This window comes from Diceros bicornis, chromosome 35, assembly GCF_020826845.1.
Source record: "Diceros bicornis minor isolate mBicDic1 chromosome 35, mDicBic1.mat.cur, whole genome shotgun sequence".
NCBI classification, from domain to species: domain Eukaryota; kingdom Metazoa; phylum Chordata; class Mammalia; order Perissodactyla; family Rhinocerotidae; genus Diceros; species Diceros bicornis.
The window spans coordinates 859,638-873,796 of NC_080774.1; the positions used below are offsets into that span (position 1 = coordinate 859,638).

The 14,159-nt window shown below is 57.9% G+C and overlaps 1 protein-coding gene across 1 annotated transcript in view; it reads left to right on the plus strand.

Moving 5' to 3' along the window:
* The window catches only part of GALNT9 (polypeptide N-acetylgalactosaminyltransferase 9), a 97,275-nt gene that overhangs the window by 52,360 nt on the left and 30,756 nt on the right, over positions 1-14,159 (plus strand). The window contains exons 4-6 of the mRNA XM_058531183.1: positions 859-1,033; positions 5,315-5,512; positions 13,969-14,086. Of these exons, the coding sequence (XP_058387166.1) occupies positions 859-1,033; positions 5,315-5,512; positions 13,969-14,086 (491 nt within the window). The remainder of the gene's footprint in view (positions 1-858; positions 1,034-5,314; positions 5,513-13,968; positions 14,087-14,159) is intronic.

The window sequence follows — 14,159 nt, forward strand, 5'->3', positions numbered from 1 at the left end:
CGGGCGTCCTCGTCTACCCAGAGAGGCTCCTGCCCACGCGATCGCCCGCTCTCTTTTTCTGGTTTTTCCTATTGGCTAAAATCTGGTATTATTGTTCCTTGTTTTGTTGCTTGCACGGTTGGCCAGTGGGAGCTTCCTCAAGTATATATTCCTGTCTTTTATACGTGCCTTCTTCAATTTTTTAAATAATTTATTGAGTTGAAATTCCCATAACATAAAATTAACCATTTTTAAAATAAACATACTGTTCAGGGGCGTTGAGTACATTCACGTTGTTGTGCAGCCTTCCCCAGTGTCCATCTCCAGGACTCTCCATCTTCACAACTGAGACTCTGTCCCCTTAGACACCAACTCCCCCTGCCCCCGCCCCTGGCGCCCACCTCCTACTTTCTGTCTCCGTCAGTTGGACCCCTCCAAGGAATCTCACAGGGTTTGTCCTTCTGTGACTGGCCTACTCATGTGGCAGCGTGTTGGAGTCCCCTCCTTGTTGAGGCTGCCTCACACTTCGTTTTGTGCACGGACCACACCTTGTTCCCATCTGTCCAGGAACTCCGTTCCTTTCTACAGCTAATAATTCAGTCCATTTTCTCCTGTCTTCGTAACCCTTGCCTCTGTCTGACTCGGTCTGGTCTGACTGTTTCCTGGTCCGTTGTCTCTCCTGCTGGAAAGCCGGCTGCAGGGGGTGGGGTCTTGTCCCCCCGTAGTCTGCCCAGCGCCCAGGTCTCACTCCCCCACAGCGGGTCCTCTTAAACGTTTACGACGTACGGCTCCGGGCTCACCACACTCCGTCGACCTGGGGTCTCAGGGGCCTGGTCCCCCCCGGACATCAGATGCTGAGACGTCCCCGTGTCCCTGCAGTGGAGCTCAAGTTCAGCCTGGACCAGTACATCAACAGGAGATACCCGGGCCTCGTGAAGGTCGTGCGCAACAGCAGGCGAGAGGGCTTGATCCGCGCGCGGCTGCAGGGCTGGAAGGCGGCCACGGCCCCCGTCGTCGGCTTCTTCGATGCCCACGTGGAGTTCAGCGCCGGCTGGTAAGGGCCGGGGTGCAGGCCATTGTAGCTGAGCAGCCGCGGGGCCGCGGGGCCGGGGTCTGGGTGGGGTCGACCAGCACCGGCTTCAGGGGACGAGGGCCAAGGGGACGAGCCTGGCAGGACCGGGGGCATCTGAGTCCAGCCATATGGCTTCTCCACGCCCAGCCCCGAGAACCCAGAAACTGTCTGTGAGGGGGAGGACCTCAGGACGTGTACACGTGAGGGCTCCACTTGTTCCCAGAGGAGTCTGAATTGGCCAATAATTCCAGCAGGCGACAGAATGAAATGAGGACGTTCGTGTCACCTCGAATCAGGGAAACACACACAGGTTGGGGGCAGTTGCTGCATAGACGTGTGGTCTCGAGGGTCTCGGTCAGTTACTAGAGGCCTAAGCCACTGGGAACCAGATGGAAGCAATTTCTGATCCTTATGGAACATTCTAGATCAAAGAGTCGACGAGTTTTCTCTCATCCCTTCCACGCAGGAGCAAGTGGGCTTCCGATGGGAAATGTGGAGGGGACGTGGCGGGGCTGTCCCTCGGGATAATCTGGAGGTGTGCCCCGTCCACCCGGGAGGAAGGCAGGGCTCCTGTCCTGGCTTGTCCCTGCCCCAGGGAGGTGGGGACTCCTCGGGGCCTCCATACTCACTGGGGCCCCCGGACTCGCAGCATCAGCAGCCCCTGAGAGCAGGTGGGAATGCAGGTCTGTGTGACCGAGGGTCTCTGGGGTGGGGTCCAGGGGTCTGTGTCCCCCACCTGAGGGTCTCACCCTCGAGGAGGGTAGTGCCCTGGGCCACCTGGAGCTGTACCCAAAGGAGGCCAGTGATGCTTTCAGAACAGGGTCACTTGTCCAGCAAGTTATCCACACCCCAGGGGGTTGGGGGGTCCCCTGGGGCGTCGGACCAGGAGTGGGCCTGGTGCCTCTGTCCAGACCCCGTTGTCCCAAGGCAGGTGCCTGAGGACGAGCGGACGGAGCGGCAGGATGACCCTCAGCATTTTCTGGAAAGCTCCGCTGGACTCTTCTTGGGCGGGGCCTCTGGGAGGCGTCCCCGGAGCCCTGGCGCGCCAGGCCCTGAGCGGCCGCTGGGTGGGCAGAGGGCGGCGCGCCTCAGGAAGGCTCTAGGTGTGAAGAGGCACGGCGTGATGGTCAGACTCACCGACTTGATGTGCGTGCAGCCAGAACGGGCGCCGCAGCCGGTGTCGGGCGGCGACTGTCCCCAGGCGTGCCTGTTTGCCCGTCTGCAGAGTGGGGGTGCGGGAGAGATGCACGTGGGATCGTCGCGAGGGTATGTGAGTGGTGTTTGTGGAGCCCCTCGATGGCGCCGGGCTCCGGGCACACGGGTGTCAGATACTCACCCAGCTGGGGTTGCAGAGAGGGGACAACCCGGGTGTGAGGTCGCCTCGGACGTGAGCGGACACTTTGAACAAATGAGTGTGAGCAGAGGGAGGGTTCCCATGTGCGAGTGTCCTGGGTCGGCCGTAACACACGACCGAAAACAACAGAAATTCATTCTCTCAGTTCCGGAGGCCCGAGTCTGAAATCAGGTGTCGCAGGGCCACACTCCCCGGAGGCCCTAGGGGAGGCTCCTTCCTGCCTCATCCAGCCCCTGGTGGCTCCTGGCATCCCTTGGCTTGTGGCCGCACCATTCCAGTGTCTGCCTCCGCCACACGCGGCTTCTCCTCTGCGGGTCTGTGCTCAAGTCCCCCTCTGCCTTTCTTTTGTGAGGACACCGGTCACAGGATTAGGGCCACCCTGAATCCAGGATGATCCCATCTTGGGCCCTTGACCTTAATTACATCTACAGAGACTCTGTTTCCAAATGAAGTCACACGCACAGCTTCCAGATGGACGTGGCTTTTTTGGAGGATCACCGTTCAACCCTCTCCCAGCTCCTGGGAGCTCCAGGCTCCTGGGCTCGTGGCCCCATCCCTCCCATCTCTGCCTCTGTCTTCACACGGGCTTCTCCCCTCTGTGTGCGTGTCTCTCCTCCTCTGTCTCTTATGAGGACCCTTGTCATTGGGTTTGGGCCCCCCCCCAGGGAATCCAGGATGCCTTCAGCTCAATTAATCCACAGGGGTGGGTCTCCAGGGGTCCTCAGTGAACAGGGCGCGAGAGCCCCACTCTGGGCAGCGTGCAGCACCCATCAGCTGAGCCGCAGGGAAGAGTCGGCCCAGCGTGGCCAGCTTGTCCCATTTTCAAGAGAAACTAAAACTTGCAATTTTTATATCAAATCTCCCAACTCATATTTTTAAACTCTGTGAAGCGTAAACCTGAGATATTCACTGAGATACTGCCCCCAAGGGGAATGAGGGGTTGTATGTGCTACAAGAAGGGGTTCATGGTGGGCGTGCTAAGTCCCACAGTGCATGGTTCAGGGGTCCCCAGCCGGGTCCAGCGAGGGTCTGGCACTTTGGGGTCTCTCAAAGTTCGTGGTTTTCCTCACTGCTTCAGTGGTCTGGTGTCTCTCAGGCTGTGGGGCCTTTCCTTGCATGCTCCCTCGGCTTTCCCGGGGGCACCTCAGCTACCCTAACTGTAAGTTTGCTCTACGGGTTGGTTCCGTCCCAGCACATGTCTGACTGAGATTCGGCTTCCTTCTGCTCTGACTTCTCCTCGTAGCCCCCATTTCTCTCTCCTCTGCCACCCTCGCGAAGCGACTCGTCTTTGCCTGTGACGTCTGTCACCTTCTATCATTAACTACATATTGTTGTCCGCCCCCCGCCAGGGTCTCTCCATGCCGTTGTGTAGGTTGTGCACTGCACAACTGTACCTGGTGGCCCTTCCATCCCTCTAATACATTAAACTCCCTGAGGCGTTTGGAGGGCGTCTAGGAGAGCCACGAGTCTGTCACATCAAAATGCACTTTTAACTGGTGTAACTTTAATTTTCATAACTGAAAACCCAGTGTCCATCTGTAAATAGCCCTCCCTCCCGGACTGCCTCCACCAAGATCCGCCTCATTAGCAGACGTGCCATTTGCAGAGTGTCCCGTCTCCAACGCGCTTTTTGCACAGCAATTAATTAATCCCCCTCGTGGAGTGAAAGGCAGAGACACCAGGCTCTCACTGGAAGACGGGAAGGAAGGCCATGAGGCGGCTCTCGCCGGCCAGGGTCGGAGCTGTCCCTGCTGGAGCCGGACCCCAAACCGGCCTCGGCCCCGCTGTCCCTCACTGTAGCATCGGCTCCCTGGTCGGCGGGTGCTCACAGCCGCGGGAAGGGGGCGGGCCTCCGGGTGGCATCTCATCCTTGAGGTAGACAGGGCCATCTCTGGGGGGAGCTGCACCCGCTCCCCAGGCCCCCGCACAGAGGGAGGTCACAGGGAGGGGACCACGTCCTGGTCTCCCGCCCCTCGGGCTTCATCGCCTACGCTGCCCCCTTTTCTCCACTCCCGCCTGCCGGCCGGCTCCCAGCACAGCAGCACGTGCCGGGTCCCAGCGCTGGCTGTTCCCTCTGCGTGGAATGCCCATCCCCCGACACACGCCCGCTCCCTCCTACACTGCCTCCCGGGCATTGCCCCGTGCAGCCTACACTGGACGCCCTATTTAAAACCGTGACTCCAAATCACCCTCACTCTGCTCTCTTTTTCCTCACAATTCCTATCATCTCCTAATATGTTATTTCATTTACTTATACATCATCGTCTGTCCCACGCCCCTGCCCGGTCAGGGCTGCCATACGCTGTTGTGTAGGTTGCACACTGCACAACACTACTCGGCAGACTTTCTTGTCGCTCCAGTACATCATAAGCTCCCCGAGGCATGGATTTTTTTATTCTTTAGTTCACAAAGGTATTCCAGTTTGTTAGAATAGGGTGTGACACATAACAGGTCCTCAATCCATGCTAGTAAATGAATGTACCTCCCGCAGGTGTAGGGAAGCAGGGGCAGGAAGTGGGACTCGGTGAAGGGAGAGGCAGAGCTGTGAACCAGGCCCAGGGACAGAGTCAGCCGACCCACAGGGAGCTCTGGAGCCAGGACAGCCCTTCAGAGAGGTCATAGGTTGGGTCAAACAGTCTTTCTATCCCCAGTGTCAATCAGTCCTTAGTGGTGGGCTGCCCCAGGAAGGGCGAGACCTCGGATGGGGGGTCTGCAGCCTGGAAGACCCCTGGGGCTTCCAGAGGTGAAGCCCTTGGGTCCAGCCAGCAGGTGGGCGGTCCAGCCGGCCATCAGATCAGAGTGTGGCCGCCTGCTCCGGCTACCGGCTTTTGGTGAACTGGCCCCTCCTCGGGGAACAGGGTGGGGGTCCCGGCGTCCACGCCCCTGCTCACGGCGCGGGCCTCCCGCAGGGCCGAGCCCGCCCTCACGCGCATCCGGGAAGACCGCCGGCGCATCGTCCTGCCCGCCATCGACAACATCAAGTACGACACATTCGAGGTGCAGCAGTACGCCAGCGCGGCCCACGGCTACAACTGGGGCCTCTGGTGCATGTACATCATCCCGCCCCAGGACTGGCTGGACCGCGGCGACGAGGCGGCGCCCATCCGGTGAGCGGGCCCCAGGGCCGCCGAGGCGGGGCCTGCGCGGGAGGAGCCAGGAGCGGCGTGGGGGGGTGGGGAGGGGCTGCTGCAGGTGGGCTTGGGGCTGGGGGGACGGACGATGTCCCCTGCAGAAAGCCACAGCCTGGCGCCGGGCGGGACACGGAGGTGCAGGGGCTGCCGCATGTGAGCGCGGGACGTGGGGAGGGGGAAGTGGGGAGCTGGGCCAGTTTGTGACCTGCGTGATGACAAGGGCGGGTGGGGAGAGCAGGACAGAGGAGGGAGAGAGAGGGAGACACACAGACAGACAAAGAGCCAGTGACAGAGACTGAGAAAAAGACAGACCCTGAGAGAGAAGAACGGGACAGAAGAGAGAAGGTGAGAGGTACACGGAGGTGGGAGAGGGAGTAGGAACCGACCCAGACAGAAAGAGGGAGAGAGGGACGGACAGATGGAGGCAGCATGGCCAGAGTCCTAAACATGGGCAGGGAGAGCAGAGCAGAGACATGAGACCAACAGATGGCGTGAGCTACAGACAGAGACACACAGTCATTCAATCAGACCCCCATAGATTGTCCTGCAAAACAAGTATGTTATTTTGAATCAGTTCCCAAACACGAAAATGGAGAGATTATTAAATGTTAAAAATACACAAGCCCAGCATCTTTTGAAAAATGGAAAGGCCCACATTCTCACAAGGCAGCAGTCGTCTAAACAAGGTGCATGGTCTCCAGTTTGCCGCAGTCCCCCCCACTCCCTATTGCTCCCTGACACTTTGCCATCGTACCTGCACTGTCTGTCTTCTTTGCCTGGCTTGCTTTATTCGTTTCCATCACGGACTGAGCTTCTGCGGTTTCAACCCCTTCCCTCGACTTCCGTGGTCTGCTGACCCCATGGGAAATCTGTGCTTCAAAACCTATCGATGCCGCCACTGTCTCCCGGGGCCCTGCCAAGGTGGAGGGTTTTTCCTAGAATAGATGTGCATCTCCAGGACCTGTTGACCCCTGGAGCCTTTGTCAGGTCTCCCCGAAGAGGTTTAGGGTTTCAGGGGCCAGGGGCCCCCCGCTCCCCGCCATCTGTACAAACTGGTGTGTCCCTGCAGAAATCCTGCTGAAAGAGGCCACTTTGCCTGGGAGTGACCAAGACCACCGATCGCTGTGCCTCGGGAAGCTCTCTCTCTTCCTCTGGGAGGGTCTCACGGGGGCTGGCAGGCCCCTACCCTGTGCCGGCAAGGAGCCATTCGGTGATGAGTTTAGTCCAGAGCAGTCTGGACATCTGGTGGTGAGGTCAGTGGGCACCGCGAGATGAAACAGCCTGGCCCCAGCCCCACACGTTCCTGATTTCCAGGGAGGAAGATAGCGCCGCCCTCACAGGGGTGCTCTACACGGTGAGACCAGTGAGGCTCCGGGAGCCGGGGCGGCAGCCTCCCCCGGGGCCTTGAGCTGTCCCCGCAGTCACTGTCTCAGAGACGGGGCTCCAGACACCCCCAGAGCCGGCAGGGCCTGTGCCGTGAGCGAGCGGCAGCGGGTGCCGGGGACCGGGGGCTCAGCGCTCCCCCAGGACCGGAGGGACCGACAGGGCCTCACTGCGGGCAAGGAGCAGCGGTCTGAGGTCATTTTTCTTCATTCAAAATGCACTTGATAATCCCCAATTAGAGGCAAAACAGACACTTTAGGGGCCAGTGAAGTCAGAGGACCCGGGGCGGCGTCTCCCGCAAGTCTGGCCGCCCCGCCCACGCGGGAGCGGGTTCTCGGGCCACACTGTGCTTTGTCTCCCACTTTGCTCCTCATCAGCATCACCTGGAGAGCTTCTGAAAACCCCGATGCCAGAAACCCAAATGAAAAACGGGCGGACGCCTCGAATAGACACTCTCAAGAGGAGAAAGACAAGCGCCGACAGGCAGGTGGGAAGACGCCACCACGGTCTGTCCTGGGGAAACGAAGATCAAGGGCGCGATGAGACAGCCCTGCATCGCGCTAGAACCGCCAACAACGGTTCTAGAACAGCCTGACGGCTCCGAGAGCTGGTGGGGCTGGAGCCGTCGGGACGCGCAGACGCCGCCGGAGGAGAACGAACCAGCAAAACCGCTTTGGAAAACCGTGTGGCGGTTTCTGGTAAAAACACGTCCTGTGTGACCAGCCGTTCTGCCCCTCGGCCTTTGCCCTGAAGCAGTGCAAACACACGTCTATGCAAAGATCACACGCGACTGTTCACATCATCGTTCACTGTGGGCCGGAACCGGAAATGCCCAAATGTCCATCAGCAGTGGTCTGCCCACCAGAGCAGCGCTCGGGCCGGCCCCACAGGGGCCACGCCCGCCAAGGCCCCCTGGAAATCAGACGTGATGGGTCCTCGGGGAAGAGAGGAAGCCGCCCATCGCCTCCCCAGACCCCACGGGGTCCCCAGCAGGCTCCACACCTGCCCTACCTCGTGGCTGCTTCAGGGGGCTCCCCGGACCCCCAGCCTCTCTTTCCGGGGAGAAGGAGGCGCTCTTGCTCCCTGCTCTCAGTGGACACGGCACCATGTTCGTCCCGTGACCGTGACCTTTGAGTTCTTCTAGAAAAGGCCGCCTCTGAGCACAGTGTGGTCACTTTGTGCCAAATATATTTAAAATTGGAAACAATGGTCAAATTTAAGGAGGTTTCACATCTCTGAAAATTAGAAGATTCTGGAAAACCTAAGCCCCATTCCTATGTAGTGACAATCTCTGGGGCTGAGTTGCTGCTGATCCCTCAGACAGGGCGGCGCCACAGTCCCCACCGCTCCCTGCAGCCCCCGCACACGTCCCTCACGCAGAGGGTCAGCAGTAACGGGAGGGCCTGTTGGACGTCGCCTCCCTGCGTGGTGGAGGGTCTGTGCCCTCGGATGAAGGAGAGACCCCATTTCCTTCAGGAAGGACCCTCTGCACTGCCAAAATCCGTCTTGTTAGTCTTCCTCCTGGCCTCCATGAGGGGTCCATTTGACCAGTGGCCATTTACCAGAAGTTACCAGAACATCTGTGCATTGGAAAAGGGAAATGACCGGACTTTCCAGGGACTGCTGGACGCTGGCTTTGACCGGCACTAATTCCTGGAGACTGAAGTGTCGCCGCGGCCCTCCAGTCGGAGCAGGGGCCTGTGGAGGGTGGGTGATTGGGGGCTTCGGCTCCGGTCCTTAACGGTGGGTCTCACGGGTCCCTTGGGTTATTTCCCCAGTTCTGGAATAATTGGAACAGCATGTTCGAGTACAGTCTCCAAAGGTAAGACATGGAGACGTGCAAAAGAGGAGAGGAGCAGACCAGGTGGGACCAACGAGGCTGACCTGGGAGGGGGTGATGGCCGAGCGCACTGGGGGACGTGGAAGCTTCCGGACTCCCAGAGGGGCAGAGGGCAGGCGAGGGCTGGCACTCTGGGTCCAAATGACGGAGAAGGGCTGCACCCTCAGACTGAACCAGGCCCCCAGCGGCCTGAAGCCCTTTGCTCCACAAACTACTACGGTCTTCTGCAGAGGCCGCCCTCTGCTCCACGCGCTCGGGCAGGTCTCCCCACACCCCCTCTGCACGGCAGACCGCGCAGAATAAGCGCTCGGGCCGGCTCCCTGCAGAAAGCCCTCCTGGCCACCCTCGGGTCGAGTCCCTCCCCTGCAGGTTAGGAGAATCCCACCCCGGGCTAGAAAATTGCTTCCGGAGGCCAGCACGGGGGTCCACCCGGTCTCCTCTGGGAAATGGCTCTGGGATTTCTTATCTCCCACGTCCCCGGAGGAAGAGCCGCTGCCCTTCTGCTGAAGGACACAGCTCGCACTTGCCAGGAAATTACTCAGCGCCGGGAGAGGCTGAATCTGAAGATTTACTGGAGGAAATCTTCCTGCCATTCATTATACTTGAAGCTCAAGGAAGGAAAAAGAGTGAAAAGAAACATAAAGCTTGGGCTTCTGCGGGGAAAGTATTTCAGTCGTGGCAGGAAGGAGAGACGGCGTCCCTGCGCCCCCGAGGAGGGTGCTGGGCCGGAGGGGAGGCGCGCAGGCCCCGCGTGGGCTCCGTGCCGTGGGCTCCCAGAGTCTCCCATGGGGCTGCCGTGCACTGAGGGCGCCCAGCCACGAACACTGTCGTTGACTCGGAGGTACTTGGGGATTCTGAATGAGGGCAAACTGGGATCCGCAAGCGAGGGGCACGTCTGTCGCCTCCGTGTTGCTCTAGGCTCCTCAGCAGCAGGAGGGGTGCACAGGCCTCTCCACCGCGCACGAGGCCTGTCCTCCCCGCCCTCCCGCCTCGGCCCAGGTCCTCCGGGGAGCAGCTGCGACGCCACGCCGCCCCCGGCACGCACCTCCCCGTGGCCACAGGGCCCGTGGGCAAGGTCCCCTCAGGAGTCCAGATTCGTGCCAGCGCGTCTGGTGGATGGCGATGGGCCTGTGGGTGTGAAGCCGGCTTCTGCGTGGGGCAGAGGGGCCCCGGGGAAAAGCAGCCGGGAGGCAGATGCCCCGGGGTCGGCCAAGGGGCCACACACAGCCCCTCCACTCCTCCTGCAAAGCAGGGCGCGTGGGACGAAGGCCCGAGTCACACACATGCACTCGCACAAAGTCACACAGATGCACACACTCACACAGACACACACAGGTACACACGCATGCACACAGACACACACTCGCATGCAGATACATGTGTGCACACATTCACACTCACACAGACACACACAGGTACACATGCATGCACACAGAAACACACTCACAGGCAGATACATGTGTGCACACGTTCACACTCACACAGACACACACAGGTACACACGCATGCACACAGACACATGCACAGGCAGATACATGTGCACACACATTCACACTCACACAGATACGCACAGGTACACACGCACGCACACAGACACACTCGCACGCAGATACATGTGTGCACAATTCACACTCACACAGACACACACAGGTACACATGCATGCACACAGAAACACACTCACAGGCAGATACATGTGTGCACATTCACACACAGACACACACACAGGTACACATGCATGCACACAGAAACACAGGCAGATACATGTGTGCACACATTCACACTCACACAGACACACACAGGTAGGTACATGTGCGCACACGTTCACACTCGCACAGACACACACAAGTACACACGCATGCACACAGACACACACACGCAGATACATGTGCGCACACGTTCACACTCAGACACACAGGTACACATGCACGCACACAGACACACACACGCAGATACATGTGCACACACGTTCATACACACAGGTACACACGCACGCACACAGACACACACAGGTAGGTACATGTGCGCACACGTTCACACTCAGACACACAGATACACACGCATGCACACAGACACACACGTTCACACAGGCAGATACAGGCATAGACACGGGCACACACACACTCACACACATCTATATCATCTTCTCTGTCACAACGGTAGAGCAGCGACCTTTCACTTCATGACTTGTCACCTGACCTCTCCTGAGAAGCTCTTCCGACAGTGGCGGGTGGTCTGAGGACCACAGCGCTCGGTGGCCAGGAAATATTCCTCCAAGGGGTGACTCGACATTCGTTCCACCGTCCGCACTGATGGGCCTACACTGACTTCCCTTTCTGCCACTACAGCTCACTCTGCAACGCCCAGCTTTGTGCGAATAGCATCTGGTTAGTTTCCCAGGATGAAGGCCTGCGGTGGAATTAGGGAATAAAATAATAGCAGCACCCGGTCCCCGGGCTCCAGACACTCTTCCCAGCAGTCCGGGTGTTAACTCCTTCCACCTGGTCAGCGGCCACTGGAGGGGGCGCTGTCCTCTCGCATCACAGTGGGGAAGCTGAGCTCAGAGAGGTGGAGCCACCTGCCTGAGATCGCACAGCACTGAGCACAGAGCCAGGCTGGGCTCCTGAACCTACGCTGTTCACCATTGCCTAGACCGCCTCTCGGAGCACGCTGGAGTAGTTTCAGACTTTTCCCAGAGGGTTGAACCAGCCCACACCAGTTTCTCCACAAATTTGTGGCCATCATGAGTCACCCTCCACGCTTAGCGTTGGATATGTGCAAGATGGCTCCTCCACGCCCAGTGCACCAGCGCCTGGTCACCAGCGAGGCCTCACGTTCCTCCACACACCTCCCGCGTGCTCACCAACCCAGCGCGTGCTCGTGCTCACCGCCTGGCCCGCACGTGGTGCGTGTGCTTCAAGACGCCAGGAGCAGCTGGCTCGCCTGGTACCCGGTCGGTCTCCCGAAGGCTGGAGCATGCATTCGTGATCCTCATTCTGTCAGCTCTCGTTTGTGCAGGGCTCCCGAGTTACGTGGACTCGGGCGTGTGTGTATCTGTGCGTGTGTTTGCTGCAGATGTGCGTCTGTGTTCATGTGTGGGGTGCACACGTGTGTTTCTGTGTGTGTTGCATCTGTATACGTGTCTGTGTGTATCTGGGTGTGTCTGCGTGTGTGAGTGTGTTTGTGGGTGCATTTGTGGGACCATATATGTGTGTTGTGTGTGTCTGTATTTGTATATCTGTGTCTGTGGTGTGTGTCTCTGTGTGTAGTTGTGAGTGTCTGTGTGTTGCACGTGTGTCTACATGTGTCCACGTATCCGTGTGTGCCTGCATGTCTGGTGCATGTGTGTGTGTTGTGTGTCCGTGCATCTGTGTGTGTCTGCGTGTCTATTATCTCTACAAGGCAGGAGCCTGTGTGAGGGCTGTTTGCTGTGAGCCGCCACCTCCCGGTGTCCACAGAGCAGCCCGGATGCAAGGATGCCCCCAATGACAAGCATGCCCCCCGGACCTGAGAGCCCCTCAGCCCTCGCTGTTTTCTGCAATCGCAGCAAGAATTTCTCATGCAAATAAATTCAGCGCCAGCTGATTCTGCTACAGTCGCCTCATGAGCTTATTTTAAGTTTATTTTGGAACTCTGAGCAGGAATAAAAAAATCGTTACCAGCTATAATCGACTTGGCAGGGAGTGCAGCACTTCAGTTCATCAGAGAGCATCCTGAGGTGTTTTTGTTTTTGCTGAAAAACGAGAGAAACACCTGCCGTACGCTTAACCAGACAACACCTGCCACCACAGGTCAAAGACGGCATCAAAATTCTGTTACCCTTAGATTTGCGGCCAAAATCTAATGATGAAACAAATTGGATCTCTGCACAAATAAAAGGATAATCGCTCCTTGGTGCCCCTGATATTCTGGGACAGCTGATGGGCACTTACACCTGACTTCTAGTCACTGGGAGCAGAAACGCTGCTTTTAAGTTGTGATTGAGACGGATCGGTCGCTGTTGTTTTTACTGAAGATAATTTAATATACAGGAGTGACGGGCAGGCACAGAGGAGAGAGGAGCTTCAGCCTTCGTCTCGGCGCCCGAGCGGCTGCGGGGGCTTCAGGGACACGGACGCCTTTGCTCAACCTCTCTGAGCTCGGAAGAAACCAAGCCTTCATCCTACGAGGGAGTTGCCTTTGTTTTGAGGCAAAATCTTCCATCAAAAGCTTAGAAGGTCCTGCTTTCTTACCACATGTAGAATGTGCCTCTTCTGGCTGGAGAGACATTTTCCCTTTCTCTTTTCTTTCTGTCTTTTGTCCCCACCACCTAGTAGACACTCGGTGTCTCCCAAATTCAAGGTTGACTGAATGAGTGAGTGAATGAGTGAATGAGCAATACCGTTCACAGTGAGTCTGTCTGCTTGTTCTCCAACACCGTCTCCTTGTGCCCTGCTTTACCGTCGCTGCTCCATGAGATCACTGCCTGGGGACGCACAACACTGATAGATTATTAATCCATATTAGAAAAAATATAACTAGCCCCTCGACACATGATTTCACAGATATAATTGCTTGGGACAAGGCAAGATTTACCGACTTTTTAAAAAGAATTATTACAGAAATGTTAACAGCGTTCCAGGTTGCACAGGTTGTGCACTCTATAGCTCCAAGGTGTGTCATTCAGAGTCAGTCTGATATCAAAGAGGGTCCATAGAATTGAGCAGTACACAACCACACAACTGCCCATTGTAGCCCTGACTCGTGATACACAGATAGGACAAAACAATGAAGGAGATAGGCAAGTGACTCAAGCTTGGGAAATGATGTTCAAGGCAATCAAACAACTCATTGGGTAAACTGACTGTTTCTACTCCCCTACACTAAGTTGCCTGAACTGAATGCTGGTTTTTGTCACCTGCTGATGTTACTCAATGAGCATTTGGACTTGGTCTGTGCTGGGTGCTTGACCAGGCTCTGAGGATGCAAAGACGCGCCCGAGGCGGCCTCGCCTGTGTCCTGGCGGCTGGAGAAACAGCTGACAGGAGCCTGGGCATGTGACCAACTGGTGCCGAGAAGCACAGGGGTGAGGTTCGAGGAGGTGGAAAGAGAGGTGGGGGCCCATGTGGGCTGTCCTGGCTGCCAGCCTGATCTGTGCTCAGCGTCCCCAGCAGGCGGGGGCCCAGGGTCATTCACTGTGACCTGCTCACGCCACTGTCTGCTTCCCACCAGGACCCCCGCCATGATTGGCTGCTCCTTTGTGGTGGACCGGGAGTATTTCGGGGACATTGGCCTGCTGGACCCGGGCATGGAGGTGTACGGTGGCGAGAACGTGGAGCTGGGCATGAGGGTAAGTGACCTCTCCCGAGAGCGGGTTTACGGAGCAGACCTGGCGGAAGTTGGGCCTGTTCAGAGCGCGGGAC